The sequence below is a fragment of the Hirundo rustica genome, chromosome 31 (genome assembly GCF_015227805.2).
Source record: "Hirundo rustica isolate bHirRus1 chromosome 31, bHirRus1.pri.v3, whole genome shotgun sequence".
Classification (NCBI taxonomy): domain Eukaryota; kingdom Metazoa; phylum Chordata; class Aves; order Passeriformes; family Hirundinidae; genus Hirundo; species Hirundo rustica.
Window position 1 is genome coordinate 1,090,375 of NC_053480.1, and position 20,343 is coordinate 1,110,717.

General features: G+C 50.0%; 1 protein-coding gene across 1 annotated transcript in view; it reads right to left on the reverse strand.

Moving 5' to 3' along the window:
• The window catches only part of LOC120764542 (serine/threonine-protein kinase PAK 3-like), a 56,813-nt gene that overhangs the window by 19,637 nt on the left and 16,833 nt on the right, over positions 1–20,343 (reverse strand). Inside the window, 9 exon segments of the mRNA XM_040088525.1 lie at positions 2,473–2,610; positions 3,507–3,703; positions 4,136–4,235; positions 5,396–5,513; positions 6,278–6,387; positions 7,393–7,441; positions 8,262–8,325; positions 8,499–9,032; positions 9,087–9,222. Coding sequence (XP_039944459.1) covers positions 2,473–2,610; positions 3,507–3,703; positions 4,136–4,235; positions 5,396–5,513; positions 6,278–6,387; positions 7,393–7,441; positions 8,262–8,325; positions 8,499–9,032; positions 9,087–9,222 — 1,446 coding nt within the window.

Here is a 20,343-nt window from a genome sequence, read left to right on the forward strand (position 1 = left end):
GATACAAGTCCGGAGACCAAGATAATCACTTCAGATGGATATCTTTACTCGTCTCCGTTGAAAATTAACATATCCACGACACACCCGGGCCCAACCATCAGCTGCATTGTTCCACCCTACCGGTCCATTCAAACTCCCGATACCGGGACTTGCATGATTAATGAAGACGCCTTGGAGGGAAGACCGTCAGAATCCCGGACTTCACTCCACGATCCAGTGTATAAAAAGGGGCGGCTGGAGACCGTTGTGAACTTGGGGGGTAACAGACTGGCAGAGTCTGTTATCCGTGTTCACCCAGCGGCAATCCCGGGCTCGACGCTGTCCTTTTAATTGTGACTTTCTGAGACTGATATTTTGTCTCACAATAAAATTCTAAATTTCTGATAAATCGAATCTGGTCGGTTTTATTTATAACACACCTGAAAAGGCACAGCGTGAGTCTCCATGGCATTATTTAGGGTGGGAAATCAGCAGATGATTTGCCCTCTGTCTCTATAGCTTTGTGTTAAGGATACCTTGACTTTAAATGAATTGCAGAAATTGCTAGGTTCCTTGAACTGGTTATGTCTTATTTTAGGTTTATCCACAGAATTTTACACACCTTGTATGATTTGCTCAAAGGAAACCCCCATCAGAATTCATGCCAACAGTTAATCGCAGAAGCCAAAAATGCTCGTGCGTATTGTGTTCAGGTACTGGAGAACCACCAGGGCTGGAGATGGGATCCTGATAAGCCCATTTGTCTTGCCATAGTTGCTAGTAAATTTCAACCTTTTGCTGTTTTATTTCAGGGGGTTGTAAATAGTAAGGATCCTTTGCATGTGTTAGAATGATTGTTTTTATCTCACACTGTGATGAGAACTGTGTGTACTGTCAGTGACATGTTTTCACACTTGATTGTAAAAAGCAGGGAGCAGCTGCAAACCCTCAACAGCCAGGACCCATATGTTATCTACATACCTGTGAGTAAGGACAATTTGTCATGGCTGTTGTCAGAAAATACTAACTTTCAAATTTCATTTGCAGACTTTTCTGGGGAATTGTCTGTCTGGGAATATTATCCTTCATGTTGCCTCTGGACAGGGGAGGATAGCCTCCCCTTAGATGTGAAACATCACTGCAGTATAACACCCATCAGCAGACTGACTGTTTTTACGGATGCGTGCAGCAGAACCAGCAAGGCTGCAGTAGTTTGGCGTGTAAGTGACTCTGCCCAGTGGCATAAAAAGATGGATTTCATTAAAGGATGCCTCAGTGCAGATTTTAGAGCTAGCTGCTATTTGATATGACTTTCAATTATTTTCACAGGAACTGCTTAATATTGTAACTGATTCTTCATATGCCACTAATGTGATTTTTTGTTTAGAATACTCCTATTTATGACATGTCGATAGCCCCCTTTTATTTACAGAGTTATGGGCATTGTGGATTTTGAGTAACAGTCGACAGCATGATTTTTATGTGCTACATATTCGCTCTCACACAGGTCTGCCCAGCCCTATTGTGGAAGGTAATAATTATGCAGCTATCACTGTTACGCCAGGTATTGTACCAAACACTTTTGCTCAGGCCAAACTATCTCATAACTATTTCCACCAAAACGCTCGCTTTTTATGCAGTTTCATTTAACTTCTTTGCATGTTCATGATATTTCGCGGTGTTGTCCCTCTGCTGGGGCTTAGCTCTGAGCAAGGCTGGGCCTGCTCTCCCCTCACATTGCTCTGGGCCACTGAGTCACAGGGGTAGAAGGACGGGATATGTCAATGGTGTTGTGGTTTAAGAGAGGTTTTATTCAAAAAAATACCATAACAAACAGGCTGTCATGACAACCATAACAAACAGGGTGTCCTAACTACCATAACTAGCAGTGCTAACTACCATATCTAAATAATTTTCCTAACTACTGTAACAAAAAGCTGTCCTCAAATGCTTCATTTCCTCCGCGGCTCCTTCAGTTGCTTTGCTGCAGCGATCAGAGGGGTCAGGCTAGAGAGAGGCTTGGCTGATGATAAAAAAGGGTGCTTCCCAAAGGATAAAAAAGAAAGAAATTAACTGTTACTTTCTAGAGACAATTTCCTCACAGGCTCTGTTGCAACAGCACAAAGGGGAATGGTTTGAAACCCAAGAGAGGGAGGTGGGTCAGATTAGATCTAAGGAAGAATTTTTTTACCAGGAGAGTGGGAAAACATTGACAGAAGGTGTTCAGAGATGTGGGAGGTGCCTCCTCCCTGGAAACATCCAAGCTCAGGTCAGGCAGGGCTCTGAGCCACCTGATCTGCTTGAAGATGTCCCTGCTCCTTGTGGGGCACCAGGTCCAGATGACCTCGAAAGGACCCCCCCAGCCCAAACAAGGAGAGGATTCTGCTTGCTTTGTGTGTGAAAAGCAGCGAGACTGGAGATTATGGGAGGGGGGCCCCACAAGAAAACCCCTCCCTCATGCTGATGTTTCCCCTGCAGCCACTTCACATTCACCTGCAGCAGCTCCTGGGCAGACCAGCGCTGCTCCTCATCCAGCTCCAGGCTGCACTCGAGAAAGTCCCGCAGCAGAGCCGACAGGCGCCTGGGCTCCTGCAGCTGCGGGGTCCCATTCTGCCGGATCAGAGCCCGAGCCTGCAGGAAAAGTAAACACAGTGCTCTGCCAGCTTCCTTCACACCCACAGGATGCTCACATTGACCCCGGGTTCTCAGCCCCAGCTCCAGGGGCAGTTTCCTCCCTGGCAGAGATGCTGCTCACAGCTCATTTTTCTATGACAGCCAAAAATCCCAAACCCTGATGCAGCCACTACCACTGCAACAAAGTAATGATCTCGCCTTGAGAGCCATTTTCATTGGCTGACTTTGTTAGCAGGAACCTGCATCAGAAATAGCCCATCTTCCTTCTCCAAATACGGATATCATCTTTACCAGGCCATTTTCAAGAGTCAGTGTGGTCTGACTGTGTTATTTCAAAAGATTCTTACATTACATTGCATCTCTGCAGTGCCACTGACACTCAAATAATTTAATTTATGACGCCACATCACAGAAACTGCCAAAGAAACAGGAGGTTTATGTTGCTGAAAGCTCAGGCTTGGTGACATAAAGAAAGGAGCTTGGGATAGGAAAGTAATATGTTAGACTTTGGGGATGTTAAATAATCATCATGTTTTATGCAAGTTTCCCAGTGAGAAGACCTAGGGGGGAGTTAGTCTTGCAAAACCTCTTTTAGAAACTCCTTCATAAATTTCTTGGGTTTGGGTGTATGTTTTGGGGTTGGTTTGGGGTTTTTTTTGCAAGGTAACATTAGAGCTGATACACTGGCTTCATGTTTTCGTATCATCCTCACAGAGAGAAGAGCTGTAACAACTTAAATCCCAGTGCAAATTGTTGCTGCAGAATATTTGTGTTCAGGCTTGAGTCCTCTGGGAATTCCCTTCCAGATGTGCAGAAACCTCCAGCTGCGCCTCCCAGTGCAGGGTCGCCTGTGCTCACAGGCCTCTGCAAACATTGGAGAATTTGTCTCTTACCATGGCCCCCGTTTGCTTGAAGTAAGGCGGTTCTCCTTCCACCATCTCTATGGTCACAATGCCAAAAGACCAGATGTCCGCCTTGGGGCCATAAGGAGAACTGGTCACAACTTCTGGGGCCATCCAGTGAGCAGTGCCCACCATGGAGCTGCACTGGTCCTGCTCAGGGCTGAGCTGAGCAGAGAGGCCAAAATCAGCTGAGGACAGAAACAAACACTGTCAAAGGCAGCTGGAATGAAGAATCCAAGCACAAAGATTCCACACCCCCAGTCTGAGAATGCAGTAGTGAAGTCCTGTAGCTGGAAGTAGCGGGAAAAGTCCTCAGGGCTGTAGCCCAGTAAAGATTGAACTGGATCCTTAAAGAAACCCTTAGCTTTCATGCAGTAGCTTTTACTGATTCCCTTGAAGCCTGAGATTCCAACTCCCACCCCTCTGGTAGGACCATACCCAGAGCAAAGCCACTCCTGACACCCTGCTTCTCTCCTGAGCTCTCTGCAGGGGCAATCACTCTCAGCTGGCATCAGGGGCTGGGCAGTGCCACCAGCAGCACTTGTGGGGCTCTGCCCATCACTGGGAAGCAGCCCCACACCCGCACCCCAGGAGTGCCGTGCCTGTCCAGGAACACCCACCCAGCTTGACAGAGCCATCCATTCCCAGAAGGATGTTGGAGCTCTTCAGATCTCTGTGGATCACCTGGTTTGAATGGAGGAAATCCAGGCCCTGCAGACACTGAGAGAGAGAATAAACATAAGGGTAAAAATCAGCGGCCAGAATATATCACACAAGAAAGGAGAGTTTAGAATTCTTCCAGCAGCAACTTTGCTTTGGCAGACCAGGAGTGCAATGCAGACAAGCTCCAGGCAAATGGTTCAAGGCAAAGCTCAGAACCGCAAATCAAGAAAAGACAGAGATTACTACAGCAGCAGGGAAGACAAGAACAGAGTAGAAGTTCAGTGATACTGGCAGGCCATTCACTTCAGAGGTTCTTTCTTCTCCAGCTCATAAAAACAACACAGAAACAAAGCCCTGAGCATGGAGCCACTCCTGTTCTCACGGCCTGTTTGGAAGGACCATCATGTCCAAGTGTTGGGGGTTAAGTTTTCCTATGGAATTTTTCCCCCCCTAAGTTGCTAAGAGACTAAATACTGACAAGGGTACTGACAAATACTTAAATGGTACTTGACCCACACAAAAGGTAGTAGATCACTTAGTTTGAGGGGGAGGAAAAGGCGTGGGGGCTCCGGAAGCTGAGGGTGTGCTCTTCTGCCCTTGGTCTCAGAGAGGATGGTCGGGTGACTGCTGGCTGCATGAGGAGTCCAGTGTTAATAGAGGGTTTGGTCCTGGGAATTCTATCATCTGCCAGAGTGCCCAGGAATTCGGAGCCCCTCGCCTGCCCTGCTGGAGCTGGGTCAGCCCCGTCCAGCCGTCATGGCTTCTTCAGCACTGCTTACTTTGCCTGCCGGGACACCCGCCTGCCTGCTGGGACAACCGAGCGTTTCCAGTCATCAGCCCCGGAGTTTTTCCACCGTTTTGTCTTGGTGCTCTCGGGGTCCCAAGAGATCAGACTGCCTGGGACTTGTGAGACAAAGCCCCTTGAAGTCCTCGGTTCTGTTTATTATTATTATTATTATCATTATTATTATTATTATTATTATTATTATTATTGCTGTTGTTTTTTGTTTGTCCTGTTACGTTTACTAGTAAAGGACTGTTATTCCTTTACCCATAGCTCTGACTGAAAAAGCCTTTTTAATCTTCCAAATTATAACAACTTGGAGGGAAGGGATTGGAATTCCCCATGGCTAGAGGGGCCCCGCCTCTCCCTAGCAGATACCTGTCTTTTCAAACCTAGACACCAAGCCATGGGAGGCACAAGCAGGATCCCTCACCTCCTGGCTGACAGCTGCCATCTCTCCTTCAGCCATGCGTGTCTGTCTGACAACGTCCTGCAAAGTTCCTCCATCCATGTATTCCATCACCAGCCATAGATCTCCATCAACAAGGAAGCTGGAAGAGGAAAACAATGGCATGGAGATGAATGTGCACTGCTCATTTCCCCCATGGAAAAGGCTCGAGGGGAGTTTTGTTTCCAGATCACTTGTCAATGAGGACAGAATCAGATGGAGAGACATTCCTGCCAGGGTGCACAGGCCTTGGAATCTGCAAAGTCTAAAGGAAAAGGAGACACCTGTGAAAAAGGAGAGGACTTAGATGGCAAGCATGTGAAAAATGCAGTTTAGCAACAGCCCAGATCAATGTGGAACCACAACACTTGTCCTCAGGTGCTTCAGCATCTGAACTCATCAGTTCCACCATTCCTTCCAGAACAATGCAACACAACTTTCAGAGTTATCCAGGGAAGGAGGCAGTGCAGCGGCTGGGGCAAAAGTGGTCAACTGTTTGGAAAACCTTGCAGAAAGTCTCTTCAGAAACAGGCAAGGTCGTTGAAAATTGGGCAAATGAGGCATTTCTGGAAACAAGAACCTGGTCTTCCTGGCATCTTCAGCAATGGAAAAGAACTGGGAAGAAGAAGCCAAGGAAATAATTTCTGCCATGGATTATCAGCACTTGTTGTAAGACACTGAAAATAGGGTCAACTTCAAGAAAAAACCAAACCAAAGCAACAAAAGCACATGGAGGGAGTGGACTGCCAGGCTGCTCTTTTGGGAAGATATGGCCAGGTCAGGCTTTTTCAAAACAGGCTACAGACTACAGATGCCAGGAAAGATTAATGCAGGGCCCATGCACAGGATGAGACCTGAAGCACTCACCTGTCCAAAGAGTTGATAATGTTGGGGTTCTTCTTGTCCTTCAGGACCAGAATCTCATTCACAGCTCGTTCCCTGTTCTTCTCTCTCAGACTCATTTTCTTCATGGCCACCTGAAGGGACATTGCAGACCTTTAACTGGAGGAGTCTGTGGCAGGAGGCCACAGCAAACACGGAGCGAGTCTTTTTGGGGTGACGGAGCCGGGCTGTGCCAAACTGCCTTGGGATGGGACACCAGGGCTCAGCAAGTGCCATTCCCACAGCCCATTCCTCTGCTCGCTGGGGGCTGCTGACAGGACACATGGCCAGAGATACTGGGCCTTGTGAGCTCTGCAGAAATGGTCCCTCAGCTGTCAGCCTCAAAGCTCTAACAGCATTCTCTGCACCTGCAGTCTTCTCAAATGGCCTCAACATTCTTACTATTATTCAAACACATTTTGCAAACAGGAGGTAATTCTGGTTCTGTGAAAACAGAGCAAAATAGCTGGGAGCCCTTTAGCACTTGTATGGGTGATTTCAAAAGCAACTGTTCTGTTTGGGATTGCACAACAAAGCAAGCACACACATCCCTTGCTCAGGTGATCCCTGTCACAGGCTGTCACTGACACCAGACTCAAACACACCTGCAGGGTTTAGGAGAGAGCTTTGCTCTGCACATCCATCTTCTCATTGCTCTCCCTCTCTCTCTGTGAACAGCTGCAGTAGGACTAAAACCCCAAACTGAGCCCGAGCAGGATCTCTCCCTAATTAGGCCTTGAGGTACCCTTTGAAGATGAAACTCAGCATGGAAAATCTGCTAAACAGTGTTCCTGTCCGAGGCTGGGATGAAGGTAAATTTGGGCAGTCTCCACCAGCTGATGCATTCATGGTTTTAGATATGAAGACCAAGCCAGCATGTCCTGCTCTGACAGACACCGCTGCCCTCCTTGCATTCCTTTGGGCACTTCAGAAGGACCAAGTCTGTCCCAGCTGTGCTCTGCAGGCTGACACTGCTCTGCCTTCAGAGGCGCAGCCTGTGCAGGAAAGCTCTGCTGGGCCCCCAAAGCTCCAGCCACAGCTCCCAGCAGAGGGGAAAGCCCTCAAGAGCTGCCAGATGTGCTGGGTGTGTTGACACTGACCTCTCCTCCAGTGGCCCTGTCGAGTCCTTTATAAACGGTTCCAAAAGCCCTGGAGACAAAACAGCAGAGAAGAAAGAAGCAGCACTTTAGGCCTTGGGATTGAAAGCCAGCTCAAATAGGAGATCTCTGCTGCCTGCAGCATTCACAAAATAACCTGGGTGCATCAACCCTTCAAACAACAACACAGCAGCCACCAGCCCTCTGCCATGCAAGGTGTGCAAGAGAAAACTGAGACCCAACATAAAGGAAAAAGGCTGGAGCAAGTCCCAAAAGTCCATGCTGAATTCCTTTAGTTCAACACCTAGGATGGGTCGTGGGTGTCAAGAGAACTGGAAAAGAATGTATTTCATCCTTTTGCATTTCCTGCCTAAGACCTGCAGGATCCACAAGAGCCCTGCCATCAGGCAGGTGATGCATTTTCCCCTCGAGCGCAGCAGCTCTGTGTCTGTTACTGAATGTATGTGGTCTACTACCTGTGTTGAGAAGAGCACTTATTAGTTCATCTCTGGTTTCTATTTGTAAACCATTATGTTGATAATCCTGACCAGTGGATATTTTTTTAAAGCATAATATTTGAAAGGAATTTTCTTGAGAACTGTTTTCTGACAGTCACCAGATGGTGAGTTGCTGTTTTAGGCAATCCCATTCCAGAGACAGATCTTCTGGGTCCTGCTCCTTGCTGCAGGCAAGACACTGCCACATCAGGGGCCTTTGATGGTGCTTTCTGACCACAGTTATCAATTCTGATCAGGACTGAGAGACAGCAGGATTGTACCCCTGTGGTTGGAGCTCTCCTGACTCCTCACTTGATCCTGCACCAGCAGAATACCTGGGCCCTGCTTGTGCAGAAGAAACTGCCTTGCACTTACCCTTGGCCAATCTGCTCCAGTTCCAGGTATTTCTCGGCAGGCTCCCCCACGCTCACGATGTTCCCTGAAAGAAAACACATGGAAGACACTCCTCCCAGATGGAGACCCCACCTTGCCAGAATGCAGCCCCACTCCCTAGGGCCCCTTGGTTTCAGCTCTGGGGAAGGACAATAGATGACTCTGTGCCATTCAGCTGCAGAGCAACACTGGCTGCAGCTGATGCTGAGACACACACACGGCACCCTGCTCTGGCACACAGAAACAGAGCAGACGTACTCAGCTGCATCAGGCACCACTCCTCTCTCCCCTCTGGTTGCAGAGCTGTGCTGCTGTCAGAATGTTCAGCCCAGGATCCCATAGCAGAGGGAGGTTCAGTGTCCTCTTCCCAAGCAGAGGGATGTTCTCCATCCTCTTCCCAAAATGCTGCAGGTTCTCCATTCTTTTCCCAGAATGCTGCAGGTTCACCGTCATCTTTCCAAGCCACACGACGTTCACTGTCCACTTCCCATGCTGGGAGATGTTCACTCTCCTCTTCCCAAGGCACAGGATGTCCTCTGTTGACATCCCATGCCAGGAGATGTCCGTCATCCTTGTCCCACACCATGGGAGCTTGGTCATTCTCGTCCAATGTCAAGCGACCTCCACCATCCTCGTCCCATGCCAGGAGATGTCCACTGTCCTTGTCCCACACCGCGGGAGCCTTGCCATCATATTCCCAAACCACGGGATGTTCGCCCTTGCCTCCCAGAACAGCGGGAAGTTCACTGCCATCTTCTGTCACAGAGGGAAGGTCACCACTGTCCCCCAGAACAGTAGGAAGTTCACCATCATCTCCCGGTACAGAGGGAAGTTCACCATCGTCCCCCAGAACAGCAGGAAGTTCACTGCTGTCTTCCTCCTCTTTGGCCTCCCCTTTGGAAGCAGAGGGAGTCAGAGGAGGTGCTGATGCAGCCTTTGTGCCCTGTGGACAGATGGTGGCGTGAGTGACAGGAAGTTCTATTTCAGTTATCACCTTATTTATCCTCAGCTACACATCCAGCTGCACTAAGCAGAAATAAGGTTCCGAGTTGTTCAAACTAGCAATGGGCTAAAGCTGACATTGCCACTTATTGTTGGGAATTTGATATTCCACCGGGGCAAAAAGCCAATCTGCCTGCAAAACCAGACCTGCAGCTCTTTTAAAGCTCTTCAACAGAAAAGGAAAAAACTGCTGGGGATCCCTTAGCTGCTGCTGCTGCTGTTGCTGCAGAGACTCTGACAGGAACTTTCCTTCAGCCTCCCAGATGGTGGACTCGGTAGCCACACGCTGAGCTCACAACTTGCTGCACAATTGTGAATACCAAAGGTTCCTTTCCCACTCACCGAAGGAGGAGCTGCTTGGGATCCACGCATGAGGTGCCCTGCAGTGGGAGAGGGAATATGAACCGGATGCTGTTAGGAAAAAAGCTGCCTGTGGTGGGAAATTACACAGAGCAAGCCAACCCTGAGAGAGCATTTTGCTTTCACAGCATCCCTCCAGGAGCCACAGTCCCTTCACACAGCAAGCAAGAGATTAGCACAAAATACTGAGCTGTGTCAGTTTTTGGTTGGACCAGCAAACGGAGGGAGTTCCAGACTGCCAAAACCTCAGATGCTGAATCCACTCACAGAGTGGGTCTGCTGCCACAGATTCTCCCCTTGAGAGATGGGGAGACCCCCCCAGGCCTCACTGCAAATGCTGTGCACACCCCACTGCCCTCTTTTTCAGCTGCAGCTGCTGGCAGGAGCTCTCCCAAACCAATGGTGTCCTCATGGCAATTTGGTTATTAGTTCAACTCAGTTCCAGAGGAAGAACAGAAAGCACACAGCAAGCCCAAAGCCACAGATGCTGCACCGAAGGAAAACCTCAACTTACGTGCCAAGTGGGTTAAAAAATACCCTGAATAAGCCACAGAGTACAGAGTGCAAGCTGCAGCAACCATGTGCTGGATCATTTTGGCTGCACTGCACACGTCTGCAGACTGTACCCCTGCAAGCACAGAAGGATGCCCACCAGGGGTGGGCTGGCTGCTGAGAGTAACTCGGGCAGGAGGATCCTCCAGCAACAAGGAGGCACCCAGAGCCCTCTGGACACTGAGGTCTCTGTGTCCCAAAGCAACAGGAACACCACAGGGATGTGGCAATGTTCCTGTGACATCACAGCAGGCTGGAAGGTTCTCCTGTGTCACTAAGGAGCACAAAGACTCCTCCCAGGGCTCAGCCTATTGCCCAAAGGATCCAAGAGGAACTCTGAAAATGCAGCAATAAGGACACCCCATAGCCCAGCCTAAACACTGAGGAGGCACAAGGATGGGACAAAACCAAAGGAAACATGACCTTTAGTCACTGATGCTCCTGACTAAAACCAACAAGGTTCAGTCCATCTGGGATCTTTGGTCTACTTCTAAAAACAAGCAAAGTTCTCCACTCTAAATATACAGAAGGCAGGCACTGGGAAAGAGGTGGGATTAGGAAGGAGGAGGAGCAGGATAAGGAGGAGGGAGAGAGGAAAAGGAGGAGCAGGAACAGGAGGAGCAGGGCCCCCTGTATCCGCAGCACCCCTGGCCAGAGGACCACTGCCCCCACAGCATCCTGCAGGTGAGCAGGGAGGGGAGCTCATCCCAAATCTACCAGGGGTGTGCCTGAGAGGATCTTTTAATTGTGGTGTGTTTGGATCACATATTGTGGAATTGAGCCCCAAATATCATCTGACATCCCAGGGAGGTTTTTTTCTCTGTGTGTGTAGGTTTGGATCTTGCAGGACCCCAAAGCTGAGCCCCTTGGGGGGGATCTTTGGGGGTCCACGTGGCCATTGCCCAGTATCAGCACAGAGAGAACATTGGTCCTGGGGACCCCCAAAGAGCAGAGGAGGTGAAACCCTGGGACCCCCAGAGTGGGGAGAGCAGAGAGGGGTGATCCCGGAGCCAGGGGACCTCTGGCAGCCTGGAGAGGAGGGATCCCTGGGATCCTTGGGATCTCAAAGTAGATCATCAGGGGAGAAGGGACTCCATGGGCCACCAAAAGCCCCTGGATCATCCCTAAGCAGGACCCCAGAGAGAGGGGAAGGCCTGGAGCCATCATCCCAGGGAAGGGAAACCTCTGAAACCCCAAAGTAGAGACATCAGAGATGGGGAACACCTGGGAGAGTGGTTTTGGGCTGAATCTTGATTTTTTTAGAGATTTTCATGGATGCAAAACATCTGCTGTGTTATAGAGATGGATTTGGGCAGGAGGAGACCCTAGCCCGAGGAGCCCCTAGCCCAAGGAGCCCTCCCATTGTTTCACCCCTCCCCCCCAACCAGGATTTGTCATTCCCATGTCACGGCTGCATAGAGGAGGAATAAAAGCCCCACAAATGCTTGGAATGCGGAAAGAGCTTCATCTACAGCTCCCACCCGAGGGAACACCAGAACATCCACACTGGGGAATGGCCCTATGAGTGTGGAGAATGTGGGAAGAGCTTCAAGTGGAATTCCAAACTCATCACCCATCAGCACATCCACACAGGGGAGAGGCCCTACGAGTGTCCCGAGAGTGGGAAGAGCTTCGTGCGCTGCTCCAGCTCCATCCCCCATGGAAGGATCGGCGTTGGATGATCCCCAGTGACCCCTGTTGGGCAGAGCCCTGGTGACCCCTGTTCTGGGTTTATCCCTGTTGAGTGGAGGAAAGGTGCTGGAGAGATTTCTTTCCCTTGTCTTTGTCCTGCTGTGATTTGGTTGGTAATAAATTCCCCCTCCCTGTGCCCAGCCTGTGTCTGTTTTGCCCACAGCAGTACTCAGGGCAGGATCTCTCCTGATTATATTATCACCTCCTGGGCCTTTCCTTGTATTTCCTCTCCCTGTGCAGTTGCAGAGGGCGGGAACAGAGTGGTTTTGGTGCTTCTGGCATCCAGGCAGGGCCAGACCAACCTGGGTGTTCCCAGGGGCTTGTGAGGGTCCCCTGTTTGTGAGACATCCCTGCTGGAGGAGGGTGTCCCCCTTGCTGCAGCCCCAGCCCTCAGGCAGCGCTCAGCCAAGTCCCTCACCTGGGGCCATATTTTTGGGCACACTTGAGACCCTGGACATCTTGGATGGCCATTTTGGGGTGCACCTGAGCTCCTGGATATCTGGGACCCCATTTTGGGGATGTATTGGGTTTGCACACAGCCTTGTTTTGGTAGTGGGGTGGGTTCTGAGAGAAGCTGCTGGAAGCATCTTCCGTGTCTGTCAGAGCCAATCCATGGTGCCTCCAAAGATGGAGGTGCTGGATGCAGAGATCCACGGGGATGCAGAGATTCCCCTACAGCCTCTGGAGACCCCTGGGGGTGCAGAAATCTCCCACAGCCCCTAGAGCAGCTCCCTGGAGCAGGGAGGTGGCTGAAAGGAGTCTGTGACCCCGTGGGAGCCCCGTGGCCAGAGAGGCCCCCGTTGGAGCCACCTTTCCTGGCAGGACTGACCCCGTGGCAGAGTGACCCCGGGGACTGTAACTGTGTAAGGGGGCTGCTGCCCGTGGAATGAACTCACATTATAGCTGGACACTGGTGGGGGTTTGGGCTTCTCCGGTAGTTTTTGTCCCATTTGTCACTCAGAAGGACGACAGCAGAAGGGGGTAACACCCACGGGTGACTCACGTGACAAAGGGCTGGCTGCTGGCTCTGGCATAACCCTGAAATCGTTTGGGGGAAGGCAGCGACGCAGGGCTCGGGCAGTTTTGGCAGCGGGGATGGGCATCGGGCGCTACGCTTCTGGACTTTCCTGCCCATGCCCGCTCCTCCCGGGCACCGAGAGGGGCCCGCCCATGTCTCCTCAATACCTCCCTGGAATCACCCAAGAGCCCTCAGCCCTCCTTACACCCATCCTCGGGGCCTCTTGCCCCTTCCAGTGGCTCCCGTGGCTCTCCAAGTCCATCCCAGTCACACCCAACGCCCCTCGCGTGTCCATCTCGGCCGTGCGTGGGACTGCCGCGACTCAGCCAATCAGAGCGCGGAACTCTGATGACACATCGGTTGCCAGCCAGACCCGCAGCGCCGAGTGCCTCGCACGGAACTGGCTCCCAGTTCCTCTCAGCGCCGCCCTAGACCATAGCAGTTCTACCACAGTCCCTCCCAGGGTCCACGAACAACTTCCCAGTCCCTTTAATTCCCAGTACATTACCAGTCCATTCCCAGTCCTTCTCAGTTCACTCCGAGACCTCCACCCTCTCTCTCAGTGCTCCTCATTCCACTCCGCCGACTCTCAGTGCTCCCCAGTCCTCCCAGTGCACTCCCAGTCTGTCTCAGTGCCACACCAGCCCTCTCCCGTCTCTCCCACTGCCCTCTCCTGTCTCTCCCACTGCCCTCCCCAGCTGATCCCAGTGTGTACCCCGTCTCTTCCAGTGCCCTCCAGCATGTCTGTCTTGCTGGGGCCCTCGAACTCCCAGCCTGGCCCCAGCCTCCTGCTCTGCAACATAATGGATTTCTACCCTGCCGAGATTCAGGTGAGGTGGTTCCACAGGGCCAGCAGAAGCTCTTCAGGGCACAAGGTGGCCACTGACGTAGTCCCCAACGGAGAACAGACCCACCAGCTCCTGGTGCTGCTGGAAACCCCACCTCCGGAGTGGGGTCACCTCCAGCTGCCAGGTGGAGCACGTCAGCCTGGAGCAGCCCCTGAGCCGGCACTGGGGCCCGGCGCCCACAGCGCTGGGGAAGCAGGGGAGGCATTGCGGGGCTGGGAGGGGGATTGGGGTGTGCTGGGAGTAACTGAGGGGGGGAATTTGAGCCTGATTTAGACTGGAAGAGGGACATTGGGTTCAGGAAGGACTGAGAATAGGTTTGAAGGATGATGGGGGGAGTAGTACGGGTTTCCGAGGCTCTGGATGCACAATGGGAGGGACTTTGGGGGTGCTGGGTGTAACTGGGGGGGATCTGAGAGAGCCTGGAGGGGCTTGAAAAAGATCAGGGATGGGAAAGTAGGGATTGAAATGAGGTTGGTTGTGCTGGGAAGAGATTGGGAGGAGTCTTGGTGAGTCCTGGTGAGGCTGGGAAGGGACTAGGAAAGGGTTTGGGGGTCCTTGGGCTGTGGGCGGCAACTGGGAGGGGGTTGTGGGATCTGGGGGGAGAGGGATGGGAAGAGCTTTGGTGGGTCCTGGGGAGGCAGAGAAGGGATTGGGAGGAGGTTTCAGGGGGTCCTGGGTGGGCTGGGGGCAACTGGGAGGGTTCTTGGAGTGGCTTGGGGTGCCTGTGAAAGGTTTTGGGGGTCCTGGCCTGTACAGACCCCCCAGAGATGCTGCTAGATGCCTCCTGCAGCAAGATGCTGACAGGGATTAAGGGGCTTCATGTTGGGCCTCATCTTCCTGGCTCTGGGGCTCAGCTTCCCCACATCCCTCAGGTGTGTGGGGAGAAGGAGCTCACCCCAAATCTCTCGGGGGTCCCCAAACAACAATTTTTCTTAGAGCATGTTTGGAGCTCATGGCTTCCAAGTTCGAGCCCCAGACATTGGTATGGGTCCCTGGGAGGTTTTCATTTTGGGGTGGAGGGGATGTTTGGATCCTGAATGTCGCTTGTCTCTATAGGAGCTACCGGCTCTGTTCTGCCCAGGCTAGCTCGAGACAGCGACAAGACAGAAAAACTCCCCTGGGTCCTAAAAACCCGGGAGGTGGTGGAGGGCTTTTCCCCTTATCACAAGAGAGAGACCCCATTAGCGGCAGAGGAAAGGAGTCAGACTTGATCCAGGGGTGAATCCAAGGCTTTATTTCAGTCTTTGTCCCATCCAGATTGGGCTTCGGCCCCAGACTGTGGCCCGAATTAAGTCACCTGGCTGACCTTGTGCTCTGGGCTTATATTCAGGGGAGGGGCTAAAGGAGGGGCCAAACCAACACCCAGTGAGGGATAAGGTGGGAGTGGAACAGGGTTGGAGGGACATTTAAAGAAACCAATGGGAACATAAAGGGAGGAACCTCTTGGCTCTTGCCCCATCATTCGATGTCCTTACCTAAACTCTCCAGAAGCTGGGAGGAACAGCTGAATGACAGACAAAGCCTGTAAGAGGGGACTGGGAGGAGTGTGGGAGGATGGGCAAGGAAAAGAGGGGCAGGGACAATCCTCGGGATATAACATTTTCCAGGAGAACAGGGGAGTACAGAACAAACCATTATAAAACCAAATATAAAAATTAAATGCAATATGAAAACAAATAACACACAGCAACAGCTCCCCCTTTCTTATCAAAATAGGAGGAGGAAGGCTCAGTCCGTGGGAGGTGCTCAGAGTTTGGATCTTGAGTACCTCTAAAGCTGAAAACCAAAAAAAGATGACATCCAGTGCAAACAAAATGTCCAGAAGAAAACATTGTTAGGGGAAAGAGAGGATAATTAGAGGGAGAAGGTCCGGCACTTTCTCCTTCTCCAGGCAGCGCTGACCACTTGTGGGGCCTCTGCAGGTGGCTTTGCACTTTTAGGGATGAAAGGTTTCACGCACTTGGCTGGCACCCAGTTGAGACCTGAGGGAGTGGACATGCAGGTGTACCCATGACCCCAGGTAACCAGATCATGAGGACCCTCTGTTTCGCTGGTCGCTGGATCCTTTACCATTACTGGTGCCTTTGCTTTCAGCTGCAGTTGGCAGTTCTCTCTGAAGTGGCACACGATCAGTGGGTTAAGATTCTTACATGCGCAATTCAAAAAAATTCAGAGTGAACAAGGCTTTGGATAACTGGATTTGGGGTGTTTCTATTTTTAGAGACTGATGTTGTTGGCTGAGGACCCTTTTGAGATTCTGGTGGGTCATTTCTATGATGGCCTGACCTGTCGGGGAGTAGGGGATGCCTGTTTTGTGCTCTACTCTCCATTGCTGCAGGAAGCTTCTGAACTCCTTGGATGTGTACGTGGGTCCATTATTAGTTTTTACTGATTTGGGGATGCCCAGGAAGGAGAAAGCCTGTACTAGGTGTTTCATGGCATCACTAGACTTCTCCCCTGTGTGGGCAGAGGCATAGACAGCTCCAGAAAAGGTGTCCACAGATATGTGGACATACGTTTGCCTGCCAAAGGACATGATGTATGTCACATCTGTCTGCCATACCTCACAGCTGTTCAATCCCCTGGGGTTCACTCCTGCATTCAGGGCTGGGAGTGCGTGTTGCTGGCACGAGGAGCACATTGCCACAATTGCCCGAGCCTGTTCTCAAGTTAGGTGGAACTGATGCACTAGGCCTGGTGCATTCTGGTGAAAAAGCTGGTGGCTGATCTTCACTTGTTCAGAGATGTTTGGGAGTGGGGCTATCTCCACAGGTGCAGCAAGAGCATCAGCCCTTCTGTTGCCCTCGGCTATGAATCCTGGTAAATCGGTGTGTGATCTGATGTGCATCACATAAAATTGTTGCTCTCGGTGTGAGATCAGATTTACTAGTTTTGAGAGCAAGTTGAAAAGTGCGGAATTGGAGACCTCACTAAGTACAGTTTGTTCAGCTCTGGATACTACACCTGCTACATAGGCCGAATCTGTGACCAAATTGAATGGTTCAGGAAACTTTTCAAAAGCTCTGACAACTGCAGCCAACTCAGCTACTTGAGGTGATCCTTCCACCTCGGCAATATCTTCCTCCCACTGCTGAGTTTGAGGATCTTTCCAAGTTATTACTGACTTGTGGGATGCTCCGGATGCATCTGTAAAAACAGAGCCTTTAGGGGCCTCCTGCTCTGAACACTTTTTAATAACAATTTGAATTGGATTTTTTCTCCAAATAATTTGTGGGCAGGCCAATGAATTGAAATTTGACCTGTGTAACTCTCCAGAGCAAACTGCAAAGCTTCATTTTCATGAAGTAGGTGCTCCAACATTGCCTTAGTAATTTGGCCTGAGTTTACCTCAATTGGGATGTGAATGCACTCAAAATCACATCCTGCTAACTCCCGGATCTGAGTCCTGGCTTTCTGTATCAATTCTGCTACCAGTTCCTGTGGCCTGGTCATTCTTTTGGACTGGTGGTGACTGAGGAAAACCCACTCTATGATTAGGAGGAGATCCCTACAGACTTTGTTCTTTTTTGATTTGTACACTTTCTCCCATTGAAAGATTGTCCCGTGGAGGTGTGGCAGTCTGCCTAAAATGATGAATTTAAATGGCAAGTCTGATTTGCACCTGTTGGCCTGTCTGGTGGCCATACAGTCCTGTACCTTTTCTAGGGCTGTCCATGCCTCTTGGGTAAGGGTCCTAGGAGAACTAAGCTTCTCTTCCCCTTTTAACAGGTTGAAGAGGGGGTCTAGGTCCTCAGTGGTCAGACCTAGCCAAGGTCTTACCCAATTCAAAGACCCACATAGTTGCTGGACATCTGCTAAGGTCTTGATGTTATTTTTAACAGCTAATTTTTGCAGCACAATGGTCCGCTTACCAATCTCCAGACCCAGGTACTTCCAAGGCGGCATCCTTTGAATCTTTTCCTCCTGAAGCTCAAACTCTGCAGTAACCAAAGAATCAATTGTCAGGTCAAGTGCGTAGGACAGTAAGTCATCATTGGGGGGACACACGAGCACATCATCCATGTAGTGCAGGATGATGGCTTCTCCTGCAGCTGCATGCACTGGGGACAGCAAGGAAGAGAGGTACCACTGGCAAATAAATGGTGAGATTTTTGTCCTCTGGGGAAGATATTTCCAGTGGTATCTTTTCCTTGGGGCTTCTCGGTTGGTGGTAGGGGCCAAGAAGGCGAAATGTGGGGCATCGTCAGGGTGCAGAGGAATCTGGAAAAAACAATCTTTGATATCAATAATTGCCAAATTCCAATTTTGAGGGAGCATTGCTGGGGATGGCATCCTTGGCTGGAAAGAACCCATGTCTTCAATGACATTATTAATTTGACAGAGATCGTGGTGGAGCCGCCAGTTGTCTTTGTTTGCCTTTTTGATAACAAAGACTGGGGAATTCCACAGAGACGTGTTTCCCACAATGTGGCCTTTAGCCAGCTGTTCATCCACTAGCTCCTGAAGCACCTTACATTTTTCTTTACTGAGCAGCCACTGCTCTACCCAGACTGGCGAATCAGTTTTCCAATTGAGCTTCTGGGTAGAGCACTTCTCAGTGACTGCTGTCTGAAAAACTGGGGGGGCATCTGGGATGCCAATCGTGACCCCCCCTGCCACTGGGCCATGAGGTCTCTCCCCCACAAGGGCTCCAAATAATCCAAAACAAATGGACGTAGTGTAGCCAATTGTCCGTTTCGCCCCTTAGTTCGCACAACACTTTTTGATTGTTTTGACAATTGCATTCCCCCTACACCTTGTACGTGCCCAGCCATGTTTTGCAGCTCCCAATGTGAGGACCACATCCTTTCTGGTATGATCGTTACATCAGCCCTAGTGTCCAAAACTCCTATAATGTTTATGACTTCCCCACCCTGACGGACCTCACACCAGATTTTGGGTTTGTCCCTCCCAATGGCTTGTGTGGAGTAAATCTCAGGGTGTCTGCACCTCATGATGTCTTTCTCAAGGAATGGGTCTGGTGCTGGAATTGCCTGAGCTATTATCTGCCCCTTAGGCAGAAACAAGGGTGGACAGACACAGCGCAGCCAGAGAACGAGCTGTTTAGGGTTTGATGAGATGAGACCCGGAAAGATCTTGATATCTTGCTGGGTGTGCTTGGTGTCCCCAGGGACAATATACTTACTGCCAATCCATTGTCAAGAGCCTGGTATCTGCAGATCCATTGAACCTAAATGCCAATCGGTGTCACCTAGGTACACAGGCTCTGTCAGCTGCAGTCTGAAAGGCTCCTGGAGACATTCAGTGGTTAGATTGGGTCTACTCATGTCATGATCGGTAAAGGTCACATCCAGTGATTTCTGCTGAAAAGGAGAACTGGTTAAAGCAGGATTAGTTAGGTCAACACTTGCGTTTTTCAGTTTTTTTCTCCCCTCCCCCCTCGGACCTGCCCCTTTTATGTCAGCACGCTGCACAGGTCGGCAGTCCCACTTCAGTTTTTTGGAAGGGTCCTTTTGGGCCTTTGAGGCCCCCTGACTCGATGGTCCTGAAAGTCCGGAAATTGTCTCTTTAAAGGCCATTGAAATGCCCAGTGTCCAGCCTGATTGAACAGGAGGCACATTGATATTCTCCTTGGGCCAATTTCACTTGGAAATTTGTATATGAAACTTGAACAACAACTTGAAAAAGAAAAAGAGATCTCAAAAATGGGAAAAATTCTGTTTGTGGAATTGGGGCAAAGGATAAGTAAGGAACTCAACCAACTGTTGGGTCTGTGGAGGTGCTTTAATATTTGAAGTATGGCCATGGAAAGGCAGTAGCTTAGGCCTAGTTGAACACCTTAAGTGGAATCAGACAAATATAAAAGGGGAGAACTGGCCAGGAGGGTGGATTTTAAGCTCAACAGTGATAGGGGAGGAATGTCTCTGGCACACTGGGAAAAATTTTCCTAATGAAGTAGGAAATACTACCTGTAAAAGATATAAAGTTAGCAATGGAACTTTCACATAGTGGATCCCAGAAGAACCAACTCAGTATTGGACTTAAGGAAAAACAAAAGTGGGAAATTGTAAATATAATAATGAAATTAAACTTTTTTAATGTAACAATACAGGCAAGAATCCTTCCTATGGGTTCCCAGAAATATCCAAATTTTGGGAGAATATAATTCAACTGAAAAATGATTATTGGAAAGCAACCAGATGCCTTATTTTGGATATGTGGAAAAAGGGCATACCAAAGACTCCCCTCTAGGTGGAAAGGGAGTTGCACTTTGGGAATTATACAGCCAGGTTTCTTTCTTTTATCAGGACCAAATGGAGATCAATTAGGAGTACCAGTTTATGACGACTTAAAAAGAAATAAAAAGGATTTGATTGGAGCGTTCCAAAAATGAGGGGATGAAGAATGTCCCCCTGAACACATATTGGAAACATATGGGCCAGCCACCTGGGCACAAGATGGGAGTTGGGGATAGTGGACCCCAATTTATATGCTGAATCACATTATATGGCTTCAAGCTGTTGTAGAAATAATAACAAACAAAACACGTCAAGCATTGGAATCAATATCTAGTCAACAACACCAAACAAGGGCTCCAGTATATCAAAATAAATTAGCTTGATATTATTAA